This window comes from Rana temporaria, chromosome 4 (assembly GCF_905171775.1).
Source record: "Rana temporaria chromosome 4, aRanTem1.1, whole genome shotgun sequence".
NCBI classification, from domain to species: Eukaryota; Metazoa; Chordata; class Amphibia; order Anura; family Ranidae; genus Rana; species Rana temporaria.
Window position 1 is genome coordinate 268980420 of NC_053492.1, and position 17784 is coordinate 268998203.

The following is a 17784-nucleotide window of genomic DNA, read 5'->3' on the forward strand; positions in this document are numbered from 1 at the left end:
AATGCCCAGCAAAGTCATCTTTGAAAATGCCCAGCAAAGTCATCTTTGAAAATGGCCAGCAAAGTCATCTTTGAAAATGCCCAGCAAAGTCATCTTTGAAAATGCCCAGCAAAGCCATCTTTGGAAATGCCCAGCAAAGCCATCTTTGAAAATGCCTAGCAAAGGCATCCTTACCAGCGATCAGCAAAGGCATCTTTACCAGCGATCTGCAAATGTATCCTTATCCAAAAATACATGCACAAGTACAGTTGTTGAGAATCTTTTTCAATAAAAAAAAAATGTTTAATAGAAAGCTCTGTTATTGTGTTTTTCTTTTAAAACAAAAGCTGTTAATTAGTTTGGACAAGTGTACGAGTTGATTTTTCTAAACGAAAACCTTGGTATTCATGTTTAATTGCAGTGTTGGCACTTCAAAAAAAAATTAGGTTTTGTGTTGGAGTTTGGGCACTCGGGCTCAAAAAGGTTCGCCATCACTGGTCTAGAACTTGCTGACCAACTTGTGCTGTATCAAATCAAAGCACAGATGGGAGTGAAGGGCGTGGGCGCGGCCCCCTACCTGGAAATGCCAGATCACATACGTGATCTAGCTCAGAGCCCCGTCGTCGTATATGTGCATGGGGCAATCTTAATAACATCCCTAGGAGTTCTAGTACATTTAATAATCAGGTCATTATTTGATGCCTAAATGTTGAAGGTAAATCGCATCTGCCCGTTTTTTTTAAAACCTTTAAGCAAATCTGTACTACAACCTTAGAGGTGTACAAGACCAAAGTCAGCCAGTGCTTAAACAGTATCAGAAAATTTCCAAACGCTGCTGATAACCTCCGATATTTGGCTTGCAGATAATCTGTTTTGCAACACAGGAAGCTTGATAATGGTTCTGACAAAAAAGCTGCAAAGTATTGCTGCAATTGCTAAATAACCATGCGATACAGGCATGTTATTGTGGTAAACGCCACTGCAAAGGATTATATTCATAAATTGGGTATTCCTCTTTACTTTCATCTTTGCCTTTTGCACAAAAAAGGATCAAAAAGTCCTAGAGAATAACAAAAAGGTATATTGTATCTTCTCTTAAAAGCACAGAAGAAAATGGTCCTGTCTAAACAAACTCACATCCAAGGTAGGAAAAGCTGACAAACTGGTCCATTGTTCAAATATAATACCAGGATTTATATATATAAAAAAAAAAAAAAAAAAAAAAAAGAAGAAGGAGGCATAGTTATAATTGAAGTGGTTGTAAAGGCACAATTTTTTTTTTACCTTCATGCATTCTATGCATGAAGGTAAAAACCTTCTGTGTGCAGCAGCCCCCCAGCCCTAATACTTACCTGAGCCCCGTTTCGATCCAATGATGTCCACAAGAGCCTTGTCTCTCTGGGGGCTCGCACTCCTGATTGGCTCCCATTGGCTCCCATTGGCTCCTACTGCTGTCAATCACAGACAGTGAGCCAGTCAGAAATGGACACAGCCGCAGCTCGGGAGCATGTCTGCTTGTGCAAGCAACTTGGCAGTAGGGAAGAGGCCAGGAGCACTGATGTGGGACCTGAGATAAGGAGGATCCATGATGCTCTGTGCAAAACCATTGCACAGAGCAGGTAATAGCATGTTTGTTATTTAAAAAAACAAACAAACAAAAAAAACAAGGCTTTAATATTACTCTCTCTGAACCAAGCACCATAGTTTACAGAAACACAATATTCACTGGCACACATGTTGATAAAGCTGCACTTCCATCCTATGTGTAATTCACTTTGTTACATGCCAAAAAAAATTTGAAGGCCTCAGCAGTAATACTAAAGAGCATAAGGACACGAGACATAAGCTGAATAAACTGAGGTAGGCACTTGTCCAGTACCATTGGTATGAATGTCAAAAGTGGGCTATGTGTCCCGCTTGTCATGCAGTGGTAGTTTCAATTGTGTGTTTTTATAAAAATTAGGTTTAAAAGACTCTGCATCTGCTAAAACCTACACAAAATACACAGTATTCAATACTGAAAATACCAGTATGAACGTGGCAAGGCTGGCATAATTATAAGCGACTCAAACGTTAAAATTTTCTGAAATCATAACAAACAGCAGCTAATAAAGGCAAAAAAGGCATTTTAATAGATCAGTTTAAGACATGAAACATAATAACACATTCATCTTAAATACTATTACATAAAGCAAGGCAAAGATAAGAAATGTTGCTCCGTAATTAGAAAACTCAATAAGACCTGCCAGGAAAACGATACCGTTTTACAATAAATACGGTCCATGCCAAGTGCTACAGGGGTAGATCAGAAGTCTCTTGTCAAGAAAAAGTGAGGGATGAGGCAGACTCTACTTTCATCTCTGAACACAGCATCCTGAAGACATTTCTGAAAGCTCAGGGATTACTTGGCTGATCTGACTTGACACTGTTAATGAGAGTGAAAAAAGAAAAATAGATATAAAACATATATTTCTACAACATTTTAAAGCAGCCTTCCTCAGGCTGGGTTCACACTACTACACTACTTTCATCCTACTTTGCTCTGCTACATTGGTCCTACATTTATCCTACATTGGTCCTACATCCATCCTACTTTCATGAACAGGATACTACTTTGGTCCGACTTCAATGATATTCAATGGGCCTGAAGTAGGATCAATGTAGGACCAAAAGTAGTACAGGGAGCATTTGCAAAGTCGGACCGACTTGTGTAGGACGCTACAAGACGCTCTCATAGGGAAACATTGAACACAGAGCAAAGTAGGATGAAAGTAGTGTAGTAGTGTGAACCCAGCCTCAACCAGGGTTCCGCCAGAGGCTTCTGCTGGGGGCACACAGATTGAAATTCATGCGATTCAGTAGGAACCAGACACATTTTGATCAGTGTGTAGCCCTGTATGGTCAACAGAAGCCGACCATTAGACAGGTGGCGGTTGAACGATCCTGCTGGAAACCAATAGCTGCAGTACTGATCAGTGTATTCTGACAGGGGGAGGAGTCCCTGCATTCACATCGCTCATGTTGATGTAGGAATCCAAGTTTTTTTTTTGTTCAGCCCACTGGCTAAATGGAAGAAAAAAAAAACAAAAAAAACAAAAAAAAAATATCTCAGTGTGTAGCTTGATTTTCTTTGGGCAATGAGCAACTTCTGCCTCCACGATGAATAAGCACTTACAGCTTTTAGAGTCATATCTTCCCAATGGCCACAAATGTACTTTTTAGCATTTGCCAAGGACCAGAGTTTAGGAACACCGCTTTAAAAAAAAAAAAAAAAAAAAAAAGAGAAGAGTTACCCTTTAGTGTCCATTTTCTCCACAGTATTGTCTTTAGATTTATCTTCTTCTTTCACATCTAAGAACAAAAACAAGTGTTATTCATGGTTTTGTGTGCGCTACAAGACATAGATGAGTAGGAAAACCAGGTTAAAGGCACGACTGTGTAAAAACTACTATTCATTTTATTTGACATTTTAAGCTAAAGATGGTTCACAAGTGAGACGGCAGAATGACCGACTACACATGTGACATTCCAATAAATAATGAAATAAAAAATAGGTCAAGAACTAGGTACTCTTCAAATCTGATCTAGATAGATCAAAAAGACCCAGTTTGTAAAATGAGCAATATGCAATTTCACTTTATTGGCCAAGTGTATATTCTTGTGCACTCCTGAATCTTTTAGAAAAGCACATATTCATGCAGAGTCAACCAGGTACATGTAAACTTAAAGCGAGCCTGCCTTTCCCTAAAAGTGCCTAAAGTAGTAACAGGAGGTTTAGACACTTTTTTATACTCTTCAAATCCGTGTCACTATGAAGTCACAGGCCCAGGCTGCACTTTAACAATAGCCTTGGGAGAAATCCAATCTTATGTGGCTGTAAACCTCAGGCATGAAATATGAACAAAGCATATCCCTCTATACAGTGTGTACTTGTCCCAGTCTAAAGCACCAAGTGTCATTTCTGCCTGTTGACTTGTTACTATGATATAAGCATGAGTAACCTCTGATGAATTTTCCTGACACCAAGAGAAAAATGGTGACAGGGGAGGAACCTCCAGCAGTTTCAGCTCTATTCAGCTGTGTGAAGGGGGGGGGGGGTGTCCCTTTACTCCAATCAGCTCTCAGAGCTTTCATCACTGATGTAAATTCAGGTCTCCACTCCCTGCTTTTCAGAACGGAGATATCCTGTGTAAATCATGCACTTTGAATGGGTGTAGGGGAAAGACAGCTATAGATGAACAGGTACAACTTATGTAGGAGGATTTGTTTCATCTCTCTGTATCACCAGAGGCCACTCACTTCACCAGGTATATGTAAGGGTTTACAACCACAAGGCCATTCTTCTCCTGGCCCTAAGGTCGGGTACAAATGAGACAAATATTGGCTAGGCCAACAGAAACTGGCCAACATTTTATCAATGTCTAGGGAAGCCTGTCTGATAGAAGCAGGTCTAATGATGTGCCGATAAGTGTGTTCTTGCACCACAGGGAGGCGGCCGGGTTCCCCGGTCAGAATACAATGGCACAGCAGGGGAGATTGCGGTTCTATCAGTTTCTGCAACTTGACCTATGAACAGGGATGGGGACTCCTCACAGGTCGCACGAAAAAAAAAAAAAAAAAACACGACAGCTCCGATCGGAGACACTGTACTAACCATGCAAGGTTAGTCCAGCGATCTCCCCTACCGAGCTGTTGTGTTCTGACAGGGGGACAGCCCCCACCACCGGAACACTCTAATCAGCGCCCTCTGTCAATGACTGAGGGCTCTGATCTGAAACCAGCTTCTGGTTTTCCAGCATGCACATCCGACAGACCGACATACACAAGGACAGAATGTCATCCTCTATTTTTTATACCGGCAAATGTCCCGACATTCTGCCCGTGGGTATGGGGCTTAAGAAGGGAACAGAAGTTGGGACTACAATTGTGACAAAAAAAAAAAAACACTGTACATACCTGTATACATGCAATGACCAAATTCAGTATAATTTTCACATACTTCATAATAACTTTATCCACATTTACCTGCAGATCTAGCTGCCTAGCTAAAATAACAGGGGTTGTGATAAACTTGCTCTTCCAGGGAAAAAACAGTTGCAGCAACAGTTTATTTTTTTTGTTATTTAATAAACAAAACAATAAACACTCCTATTTGCATGCAATGCGGCACTATTGCCTCTATTAATGTTTTAGGCCAGATCAGGTTTAATTAGTAAACATGGCTGGTACACTGAAACTGCAAGTGGCTCATCTAATCCATTACAATTTCTTTGATCACGCCACATCAAAAGGAAATAATACACAGCTCTGCATACTTAATTGGGTGTTCAGAGTTTTTATGAGCAAACCAGAAATGTATCCAATATTGATGCCTGGCTACAGTGACCGATTGATGGCCTAAATTACGCAAGCAACACTACCTATCTGAGCAATAGTTGTAAATGACAATAGTACATAAAAAGGGCTAAACATGGCCAGCAAAGCACTTCACATCTGCAGAGATTTCCCAACATGCCAACGTTGGGAAGGAAAGTTGCAGCAGGTCCCGGAAGATGACAATAGGCAGATGAAGAAGAGTGCTTCTTCCACAAGATCACCCTTTTCTTCCCTACAATCAGTCACAATAAGCCTCACAAACTGATACTTGCTGGTCATAAGCCCAAAAGATATTCCAATCAGACCAGCGAAAAAAATAAACGAGTGCTTACAAACAGTATACAATGTCTTACAATGGAATGTATATAGCTGAAAAAAACAAAGGTTCCTCTGGGCTTTAAACTCCATCACCAATTGTTATAAGGAGCTCATTTGTAGAAAACAACTTGCCAAGATAAATCAATTTCTTTAATCTTATATTTTAGTTGCACCAAAAAGGAATGCTTTTTAGCTTTCCCACACACTACATCATTTTGTGTACTAAAAATATTCCCCCGCTGAACCTGGGTCTAATGAGCTGAAGCATGTTCATTCATAATGCAGCAGAAACAGCTGGCAATCCCTCTATTAGTTCAGTTATGTGCCATTCTTTTATCCTGAAGACCAATTAATCACTATATAAAGGCCAACGCTGTGGTAAACAAGTATCCTAATACACCAAGAAATGACTGCGTTGCTTTCTCCAATTTCCAATTGCTATATTCTTATAAAGCTCTTAACCCAAGTGTATTGTGGGTAAAGAGAGGGAAGATATATTTATGCAATCCACAAAGATCTCTCCCTAACTGACAATCAGCGGTAGAAGTCTGTCATGTACCAAATTGTCATGGACCAAATTCTCAAAACTTTTCGCTCAGCTACGACGCAGTACATGGCTGACTAGTATCACCGATTGTCAGTTAGGGAGACATCTTCATTATTAATCATTAAGAAACAGATCCACATCCCAGTGGTGGTTGAGTACAGAAGGTATTCTTGTACCCAATGTATCCAGGATACCTCGAGGGCAAGCAATTCCTATGCAGATCTCCAACTCTATACAGATTAACTTCTTCAATCCCATCTTCACATTTATAGGAACCTATAGTTGACAATCAGGTCTGGGACAACTTCTTATTATAAAAAGGATGAAACAAAGTCAGTGCTTTGCAACTCGAAAATCTATAGCCATCTTCCTAAATTTTCTGTAGCCGTTCATCAGAGAAAAAAAAAAAAAAAAAAAAAAAAAAAAAAAATTAAATTTCTCCTAAAAAGAGGAGTTCCAGTCCGTTTTCTGAAAATTAAAAGTCACCAGCTAACAAAACTAAGTGCTGACTTTTATTAGACAGACACTTACCTGTACCAGGTTCCAGCAGTGCTGTGCTCACTTGAGGATCATCTTTGGTCCCCGGCGCTGGCATCTTGTGGGCACCCAGCTGTGATAGCTTGTGGCTTCCCAGCCAGGTGCCCACTGCGCATGCATAAGCTGCGCATTGTGAATGGTCCCACATTGTTCTGTGACATGTCCCATTAGACTGAGGAGGAGGAGGAGGAGAGGGGGGGGGGTGTTCTTCCTCTCAGATCGTCAAGGTAATCCAAGTGGAAGCAGGTACCTGTCAAAACCAGGTACCATATATGTCCTCCCCCCAAAAAAACAAAAACCTAAATGTCAGAGGTGAAGTTCCGCTTTAACTTGAGCCATAATCTGAATTGCAGCTACAATGGCTTTGGCTCTCTGAATAAGCCACAAAGGGTAACCCTCTCTTCTGTAATCTATTCTGTACACACTCTTTTAAAACAGTGTCTTCTTGCTCTAGTGAATTCCCCTACTAGAACTGCTTTTATTGTGTGGAGGGAATGACAACTCAATGAGTATTACAAGCACATTCCGGTATAGGTGGAAATCTCACTCGTAGCCCTACCAGGGAAACCTCAATAAAATTCGGGTTTCACAGGACCCTTATTGGATGTAAAAATTACATTTATCTTTTTATCGTTAAAGTATTTCACCAACTGTTCCAATTCACCACATAACATGGTAGAGGCTGAAGTCCATTTGAATGAGCCCATAAAAAGGAAGAAAAAATACAGAGATGAAAAAGTTGTGTCATGATCTGAGTCTAGATGTACTAACCCGATTTCTTGTCGTCATTTTCCTTCTTATCCTCTTCAAGTCTCGCTTTTTTTTTTCCCTTTTTATGATCAGCAACATTACGTCTTCCCCCTTCACCTTCATCCTCAGAGTCTGAAAACTCTTCTTCGCAGGCTATCCGCTTGTCAGAAGCTCGTACTAGAATACGCAAATCACAGAACAAAAAAACAATAGTAAGGCCCCAAAAAACACAAATACATTTTTCATGTAGTTAGAAAAAAGGTCAAATCGGCCCCTAGGAAGAGTCAAACATTTTCATGGTTATGTCAACTCGATTATTGATTATTCTAACTGAAGCTGGCATACTGACTTTGTTTATTTCAAAAGGTAAACAGTTTTTCTTTTCTACCAGTTTGAAAGGTAACTTCTCGCAATGCTCGAGGGAAAGACCATACATTTCAAGTACCACTTCCATACAAAGCATAAGGTTTATTAAAGTGGAAGTAAACCCTCCTATCGTTTTCTGCCAAGGAAGCGGCCATCTTGACCTCTGTTTAATCTGTTTAATCTGCAAATGCCATGATGCTGTACATGTGACCTGTTATGAAACCAGCCATTGGGTGGTTTGGCAGTTTGGTTGAGAGCACAAACAAATGTGACAGCTAGCATTTCCGGCATGCCGGGAATGTTGACTGTTTTTGTAACTATGAAATTGAAGGGTTTACTTCCACTTTAAGCATGGTTATAAATTGCCTACGAATCAAAAGCCCTATTTGGGCATGGTTTGTAATTATAGGGCTGCTTCTGATCATCAAGGGAGTTGTAGGTACTTCCTACACATTCTTCAGCTTGTTGAAAAAATTATTATGAACAATTTTCCCACAATTTATGCATACTTGTATCAGCATGATTTCTGTCTGACAATCATGCCGGGTCCAGTGCCCCAGTGACTAGCCCCTAAGGTAAGCAATTATCGATTTGTCCATGGTTCTTGGAAAAGATACCTTCCCACCATTGAGCACACTTGGAATCAAATGCCAAGAGCTGGTTCACACAGGGGCGAATCGTCAGACGCCTCAGCCACCTGACAAGTCGCGTCCTATTCTGTACAATGGAACCGTTCTAATAGGAGAGACTCTGACTTAGAAAAAGGTTTCTGTACTACTTTGGGGCGACTTCAATACAAAAGTCATTTTGCAAGTCACCTATAATCGTGGGCAGATAATCACCTTGCCGAGTCGCTTAGCAAGTCATGCTACCCCAGTGTGAACCGGCACCAAGACTTATCCTAATACTATGAATCAGTCTATGACCACCAAAAAGAGTACAAACTAACATTGCTACTAAAGGGGAGGGGGGGTCATTTTGTGGTGCCTAAAATGTCCCGTGCTTGATTTCAGTTCAGTTGACCAATACCAGAGAAGAGACCCAAGATCTTACACCCAGTCCATAATCGGAGCCTCGGAATCAGCAAATTAAAGTCGGCTGCCTATATTTTATTGAAACACATTTCAAAGCTAAAAGCACATAAAAAAAATAATTTACACTAACATACTGATGCCACAATGCCTCATATACAATGAATATTAAGTAATATTTTAGGCCAAATTAGCAACTCTGCTAGAATAATTCAAAAACATATATACAGTCTCATAGAAGCGTATTAAGTGTAATGCTCAAGCAGACTAGGAGCCTATAATGATCCCGCCTCAGTGCACAATGTTCCAAAACATTCTATGCAAGGGCTAAATATAAAGTATAATATAAAGTATATTTAGCCCTTACGAAGAACTCTTTGGAACATTGATGCAAGATCATTATAGGCTCTTAGTCAGCTTGAGGATTACTCTTCATACTCCTCTATGAGGCGGTATATGCATTTTTAAATTATTCTAACAAAATTGCAGATTTATCCTATAGTATCACTTCGTCATTTAAAAAAAAAAAAAAAGCCTTTAATATCACTAACATGTTAACACTTACCTGCTCTGTGCAGTGGTTTTGCACAAAGCAGCCCAGAGCCTCCTCTTCTTCGATTCCCCTCCGGTGCTCCTGGCCCCTCCTTCCTGCCTTCAGAGCAAGTAGCTTGCAATGTGTGCGTTCCCATTCACACACAGAGCCGTGTTTTGGCTCCGCCCCTTCTCTTGCTGTGATTGCCAAAGGCTTTCGCAGCCATCTCAGCCAACAATGAGGGAGAGTCCCCAGAGAGCCGAGTCTCTCGTGGACATTGCTGGATTGCAATGGAGCTCAGGCAAGTATTAGAGGGGGCTGCCGCACACAGGTGTTTTTTTTTTATCTTGAGCTTTTAGAACCACTTTAATAATAATAAAAATATATATATATATATATATATATATATATATATATATATATATATATATATATATATATATATATATATATATATATATATATATATATATATATATATATATATATATAAATAATTTTGCTTGATATACTCCATTAACCACTTAAGGACCCCTCCACGCCGATATACGTTGGCAGAATGGCACGGCTGGGCACAATCACGTACCTGTACGTGTCTCTAAGCCCAGCCGTGGGGTGACGACCCGGTCCTAAGCTCCATGACCGCGGGACCCGATTGCCGCCGGTGTCCCACGATCAGTCACAGGAGCTGAAGAATGGGGGGAGGTGAGTGAAAACACACCTTCCCTGTTCTTCACTGTGGCAGTGTCATTGATCGTCTGTTCCCCGATATAGGGAAAGACAATCAATGACGTCACACGTCCAGCCCCGCCCCCTACAGTTAGAAACACATATGAGGTCACACTTAACCACTAGGGGGCACTGTAGGGGTTAACTCCTAAACTGCAATTGTCATTTTCACAGTAAACTGTGCATTTTTATAGCACTTTTTGCTGTGAAAAATGACAATGGTCCCAAAAATGGGTCAAAATTGTCCGATGTGTCTGCCATAAATGTCGCAGTCACGTAAAAAAAAAAAAAAAAAAAGCTGATCGCCGACAAAATTATTAATAAAATTGCAATAAAACTATCCCCTATTATGTAAACGCTATAAATTTTGCACAAACCAAATCGATAAACGCTTATGTCGCTTTTTTTTACCAAAAATATGTAGAATACGTATCGGCCTAAACTGAGGGAAAAAAAGTTGTTTTATATATTGGGGGGGGGGGGGGGATTTATTATAGCAAAAAGTAAAAAATATTGTTTTTTTTTCAAAATTGTCGCTCTATTTTTGTTTATAGTGCAAAAAATAAAAACCGCAGAGGCGATCAAATACCACAAAAAAGCTCTATTCGTTAAAAAAAACTAAAAAAAGACGCCAATTTTGTTTGGGAGCCACGTCGCACGACTGTCAGTTAAAGTGATGCAGTGCCGAATCGCAAAAAGGGGCAAGGTCCTTAACCTGCATAATGGTCCAGGTCTTAAGTGGTTGTAAACCCACTTTTTTTACTTTTGCCTACAGGCAAGCCTATAAGGCTTACCTGTAGGTATAAAGAATATCTCCTAAGCCTGTACGGTTTAGGAGATATTCCCCTCGCAATGTGCCGCGGCGCAGGGGGGATCCTCGGCTGAAGGGCCGGCCCCGCCGACCCATGCCTGATTGAAATCTCCCGCGCGCATGCGCGGGAGTGACGTCATCGCCGCTCCAGCCAATCATAGCGCTGGAGCGGCGATACCCTGGAAGACACGCTCGGCTCGGCGTGGACCAGGTAAGTTCCCTACCTCGTTCCGAGGTAAGTATTTCATAATGAGCTAATATGCGGTGCATACTAGCTAATTATGGCTTTTGCCTTATTAGATTACTACCTGTGTTAAAGCTAACTACTTTGTATCCCAGCATCGGCTGTAAATGAGGCTTTGACTTTTTAAACTGAGCAGAGCGGTCAGAACTTCAGTTGACAGAGACTGGCATTCAAAAGTTAAAATTAAAATCCGGCAAAAAGGCATGACATGTGCACGTGGACGTGGACCTGGTATCCAAGTGGGCTCCGCATATACTGATTTTAAGACCAACACATTTGAGGAGCACCACAGGATGCCCATATTTAAGAGTCACAGTTACATGAGAAACATTTTTGTTCACTTTACAGGAAGGCCAGCCAATCATTTATTAGGGATGTTTAGTTTAGAATGGGGAGAGAAAACAAATCAATGTATGACAGGTTATTCTTTGGATATCTAGCTATATGCCATTACAGAATGTTTTGTTTCGGAGTTCCTCTTTACACAACTGAAAACGCAAATACATACATAATACAGTCATTCTATGTATTATAATTGGCAGTACTACTCACTAGAAATACGCTTATCTGGGTCCTCCGCTTCTTCATCTCCACTGTCCTCCTGAATGGCATCTTCTGGTATAGCCTGCATCTGTACACCCGGTGCATGGGGAAGCATACGCAGATTCTCAAATAAGCGCTGCCTAAAATGCAAAACATTGAAAAAAAAAAAAAATTATAATGCCGCAAAATAAAGTTCATTAATCTGAGCAAATGATGCAATTGAAACAGAATCAATTTATTTTTAGTTTTTTTAACCACTTGCCTATGGGGCAATTTCACCCCCTTCGTGACCAGGCTAATTTTCAGATTGCAGCACTATTTTGAAAAACAATTGCACGGTCATACAACACTGCACCCAAACTAAATTTTGAGACAGATAGAGCTTTCTTTTGGTGGTATTTAATCCAGGGCTTGACAAATTTGCTTGGAATCTAGGAGCCAGCTAAAAAAGTTAGGAGCCAGCTTTATTTTCAATATAAAAATTTATGGCATGGCACAGTGGCGACAATTGATGGCACAGTGGCTGTGTTTGATGGCATGGCACAGTGGCTGCGTTTGATGGCATGGAACAGTGGTGACAATTGATGGCATGGCACAGTGGTGACAATTGATGGCACAGTGGCTGCGTTTGGCATGGCACAGTGGCTGCGTTTGATGGCATGGCACAGTGGCTGCGTTTGATGGCATGGCACAGTGGCTGCGTTTGATGGCATGGCACAGTGGCTGCGTTTGATGGCATGGCACAGTGGCTGCGTTTGATGGCATGGCACAGTGGTGACAATTGATTGCACAGTGGCTGCGTTTGATGGCATGGCACAGAGGCTGCATTTGATGGCATGACACAGTGACTGCGTTTGATGGCATGGCACAGTGGCGACAATTGATGGCACAGTGGCTGTGTTTGATGGCATGGCACAGTGGCTGCGTTTGATGGCATGGAACAGTGGTGACAATTGATGGCATGGCACAGTGGTGACAATTGATGGCACAGTGGCTGCGTTTGGCATGGCACAGTGGCTGCGTTTGATGGCATGGCACAGTGGCTGCATTTGATGGCATGGCACAGTGGCTGCATTTGATGGCATGGCACAGTGGCTGCGTTTGATGGCATGGCACAGTGGCTGCGTTTGATGGCATGGCACAGTGGTGACAATTGATGGCACAGTGGCTACGTTTGATGGCATGGCACAGTGGCTGCGTTTGATGGCATGGCACAGTGGTGACAATTGATGGCACAGTGGCTGCGTTTGATGGCATTGCACAGTGGTGACAATTGATGGCACAGTGGCTGCGTTTGATGGCATGGCACAGTGGCTGCGTTTGATGGCATGGCACAGTAGCTGCGTTTGATGGCATGGCACAGTAGCTGCGTTTGATGGCATGGCACAGTGGTGACAATTGATGGGCACAGTGGCTGCGTTTGGCATGGCACAGTGGTGACAATTGATGGCATGGCACAGTGGTGACTATTGATGGCACAGTGGCTACGTTTGATGGCATGGCACAGTGGTGACAATTGATGGGCACAGTGGCTGCAAAGTGAACAATATCAACATGCCTGTGCTGTGCCCTAACTTTGCTAGTGTGAACCATAAGTGCAAAAATCCTATATAGTTATGCCATAACTATATAGGATTTTTGCACTTATGGTTGACACTAGTAACACAGAGTTCACACTAGCAACACTGATAACTGTTCCGTTTTTAAAAGTATTGTCTTCTTTTTTTTTTTTTTTCTTACCTTTAACCTTGTTCTCACAGAGCGCGAACAGCATTGGCAGCTCCGTTCCTGTGACTCCCCGTGGCACCGCCCCCTCAGAGAAAATTCCCCAATCCCCGGGACGAGAGGCGGCCGGAGGCGGAGCGCCAGCAGCCTCTGCTTGTATCATCGACTACATGATACACATTGACTCGCCGTGGCACCGCCCCTTCTGAGAAATTCCCCAATCCCCGGGGCGAGAGGCGGCCGGAGGCGGAGCGCCCGCAACCTCTGCTTGTATCATCGGCTTCATTATCCATACCGCCCGATGCATAGGCCGCAAAGCCGCGGCCTCAATTAGCGGCATGACGCGATCGCGGTTGTGGGGGGGATGCGCGGCGACGCTCTCAGGATACCCCAGCTCTGCTGCCATGGGCGCCAGGTCAAAAATTCTAGGCGCAACGGCGACCTGGCGCCCGGAATTTGTCGAACACTGATTTAATCACCAGTGCATTGTGTTTGAAAAAAAAAAGTTTTAGTTATAAAATGTTCTAAGTATATTAGTTGTCTCTTTCACTAATGTGCACTGATGATGCTGGCAAACAAAACAAAATTCAGATCAGCCCCAGGATAACCCTTCCTTCACCCAGCATGCCCCAGCTTGTAGTAAGCAGTACCAATAGCATGTTCATGAGGCAGGATCTGGGTTCCTCAAAGGACTCCAGGAAAGGGATTTTACTGCAAGTAGAAAAAGCCACAAACATTTTCTCTTTTTCCTCCATTAAGACACAAGATTTCAGATACTAATGGGATGTCCAAAAGCAGTCCAACTGAGAAATGGGCCACACAGCAGCAATTAGTAACAGGTCCAAGTTCCACAGAACTAGGAATGGCCTATAGCCCAGGAGCCACCTCAAGGTCCAAAGCCTGAGTTCTGAACGGGATGAGGCCTAACTACCTAACAGAGGAAACTCCCACTTCTTCCCAGTGATGAAGGCAAGGAAGCACCTAGATCGGGCATATGCAATTAGCGGACCTCCAGCTGTTGCAGAACTACAAATCCCTGGAGGGAGGTCCGCTAATTGCATATCCCTGACCTAGATGGTGTCCAACAGCGTCTGAACCAAAAGACCTGCCTACGACATGATCCCCTGTGTGGAAGGGAACCGCCCGTTATGAAGAGTGACAATAGCCCCAGCGATAGTGGGTTCTCCAAATAGCAAAGCCCTCTGGATATGTGAAGAATCCACCCCAATGGCCTAGGGGCTGAAGGATGCACACAAGAGAACCATTTTATATGCCTTAAAGTGCTCATAAACTAGACCCATATTAAAAAGGGTCTGAAACAGGCAGAGATAAAAATAAAAATAGGAGAGAGGGAGAAAACCCTTAGGAGGAGGGTCCCCCAACGCCAAATGCTCCTGCTAGGAAGGCATAATTAAACAAAGTTCCACCCAAAAGTGGAACTTGCGCTTAAAGTACTCCTCGCCCCCCCTACATGCCACATTTGGCATGTCTTTTTTTTGGGGGGGGGGGGGGGGGGGGGGAGCAGGTACCTGGTTTTGACAGGTACTTTCTTTCCTACTTCCTCCTTCTCGCTGGCTAGGCGACTCCTCCTACCCTCCATCTCGGCAATCTTCTAGGACGTTTCACAGTTCCCAGAGGATTGCCTGGCCACTAGGAGAGTGCAGCGCTACTCGTGCATGCGCAGTGCACGCCCGGCTGTGAAGCTGCAGAGCCGGGTATCCACAGTTGCAATGAAGGCGCCACGGAGAGGAGAGGGAGAGGAGCGAGGCTTCGGGCGGCCACATTGCTGGACAGTGGAACAGGTAAGTGTCTGTTAATTAAAAGTCAGCAGCTACATTTTTTGTAGCTGCCGACTTAATAAACTGAAAAACGAGTGGAACGCCCAGGCTGAAGAGAAGGATACCTTAAGGTACACAGGCTGTGGACCTTCATAGCGAGAAGCCAAGCTGGTTAACCTCACCAACAGGTGCACAGTGGCCAAATCACCAGATAAACATAGAAGAAAGAAAGTCTAAAAAAAGAAAACGAATGTAGACACCATGTCTAAGAATTGAGAAGCTGCAACATAATAAATGTTTGCTTTTGGGTTGAATACCTCTTTAAAGAAGATGTTGACTACAGGGATCCACAAAGATGATTCTCTCCGAAGGTCGTCGCCTGAGTTTTCCACAAGACAGGAAAAGCACTCGGCTGAACCACCGCTGCCAATGTTCTGAGAAGTAGCAGGTGTGCACAAATGAAATGGAGGATCCAGGTACTTATACATGTAGAGAACAGTCAGAGCTGGTTGCCTTATTGGGTCAGGGGGTCTGATCCCTATGCAGAGGATGTGTGTCCAAAGATACTATACACCATTAAAGTATAAATAAAAGCAAAACTTTTTTTTTAGTTTTAGTTTTGGATAGAGTGAGAAGGGATTAGAACCCTCATCAGTTTTTATTGCTGTCTGTGCAAGGAGATTCATTCTCTCCATTTGTCCTGTATACCAGTCTCATTGAGAGTAAAAGAAAAACCCAAAATTGGGATGTCCCCAGAAAAGTAATAGAGGGAAAATCATCCAATGGGGACACTAGCTCTGGTGATCTGAGGGGTCCCCAAGAATTCCCTTAATTTGGATGGATTTTCTCTCACTTGCTGTTTGTCTATGGGTCGGAAGGGAAAAAATAAATAAAAAAGCGCTGCAATGGGGAAGATGACGAAAAAAATTCTGATAAAAAGGTTATGACCTTTTCTTGCTCTATCCAAATAAAAAATAAAAAAGGGCTTTAAGGGCTTTTCATGCCACAAGGACAGGGAATCTACCTGAGGGAAATAGGGGTGGTCTGGATTAAGCTTGAAACCATAGCGGGAGTAAGCGTCGGGCTCCAAATATCGGCTTCACATGCTCCATTAAGAAACGGTCCAACTTGGCAGTAGAGAGATCTTTTTTAAAAAGGAATCTTACCCATTGTGCCATGGTTTGACAGATTTGGATCACAACCAGTATAGGTTGGAGAGAGGAACTGGGATTTAGGAGAGGATTCCAAATGCCTGCCAGTAGAATCCTTGAAAGATCAGCACACCCCTCCACCTGTCTAGTAGTTTTTCCATTAAGATGGGTCACTAATCAATTCAGTGTGTACAGACCAACGTTTAACAAAGAACTTCTCATAGGAGAACAGTTCCAACACACTCGCAGGTGGGGTCCAGTCTGCAGAGTCGAATACTTCACATAGCAGGTGTAGTGGAAAGGTCCTTGCAACTGTTTGAATTACAGCCCAAAAGAGGTCTTCTACTATGTTTAGAACAAGTCTCAGCATTCCACTCCCTACATTTTCAGAAGTCCTATAGATGTCAACCTTTTAATATCCAAATTCAGCCAAACCAAATTTTTTTGCCTTCAGTAGTGAAAAAAGCTGGACAGATTTTTGTTGCAGTCTGTCAACTGATCGGGCAGAATTTTCCTCACTTACTTTCCATGTGGCTAACTATTGTATTAGTGTTAGATTTTCTGTTCCAGTGATGTGCGGAAAAGAAACAAGAGAAAAAAATAAATCACCTAAACATTGACAAAGAGTAGTAAAAAAAACACCTTACCTACTTGATTTAATAAATTGTTTGAGTTTTTAAAGAATAAGAACAGATGTTATTTTACAACCAGAAAGGTATAGTACCACTTGGAAAGAATACAAATAAAGTAAGGCTGCCCTTTTGTCCAATAGTATCAAGCACTAAGAAGCTTAAAAGCAAACATTAACTGAAATGGTAACATATAAAAGTGAGGATTGACGCCTTACTTTATTTTCTCCATGTACTCTGGTGTATTTTGATTGGTCATGTTGGAAGGGCTAATATGAAGCTTGAAATCTGGCCCAAAATATTCAAAGTAATCATTGTATGGTAGCTCTGAGAAAAAGAAATGACACGCAAAATTAACACAAGCAGGGAACAAAGAATATTTGTAAAAGTGCAAATATGATGTCAAGTAATAGTTTGAGCAGCACCTTTTTGTTCACTAGGTGAGATTCTTTATTCTGCATGAATGAAAGACATAACTGCAGGAGCAGCATCCTGACTCTGAATACTCTGACTTACAACATCCCTCTGAATAACTAGACCAAACATTGGGATTTTTGGTTTACCTGTATAACCCTTTTCTTGGAATATATCACAGGACACAAAGGATTTCATGCTTCATGACTATTTGGGTTGCTGTCACCTTTAGGTAAATAGACACTGGCCAAATACAGAATCTCCACCCAGGCATTACCTCTCCCAACTCAGCCAAGCCTCGGTTTTGTAAAAAGCAATATGGAA

At 42.2% G+C, this 17784-nt stretch overlaps 1 protein-coding gene across 1 annotated transcript in view; it reads right to left on the bottom strand.

Annotated features, from left to right (window-relative positions):
• Positions 1–2088: 2088 nt before the first annotated feature.
• The window catches only part of HDAC2 (histone deacetylase 2), a 54123-nt gene continuing 38427 nt past the window's right edge, over positions 2089–17784 (bottom strand). Inside the window, exons 10-14 of the mRNA XM_040350264.1 lie at positions 17265–17373; positions 11773–11903; positions 7529–7684; positions 3273–3330; positions 2089–2404 (exon numbers count right to left, since the gene is read on the bottom strand). Coding sequence (XP_040206198.1) covers positions 2374–2404; positions 3273–3330; positions 7529–7684; positions 11773–11903; positions 17265–17373 — 485 coding nt within the window. The 3' untranslated portion in view covers positions 2089–2373. The remainder of the gene's footprint in view (positions 2405–3272; positions 3331–7528; positions 7685–11772; positions 11904–17264; positions 17374–17784) is intronic.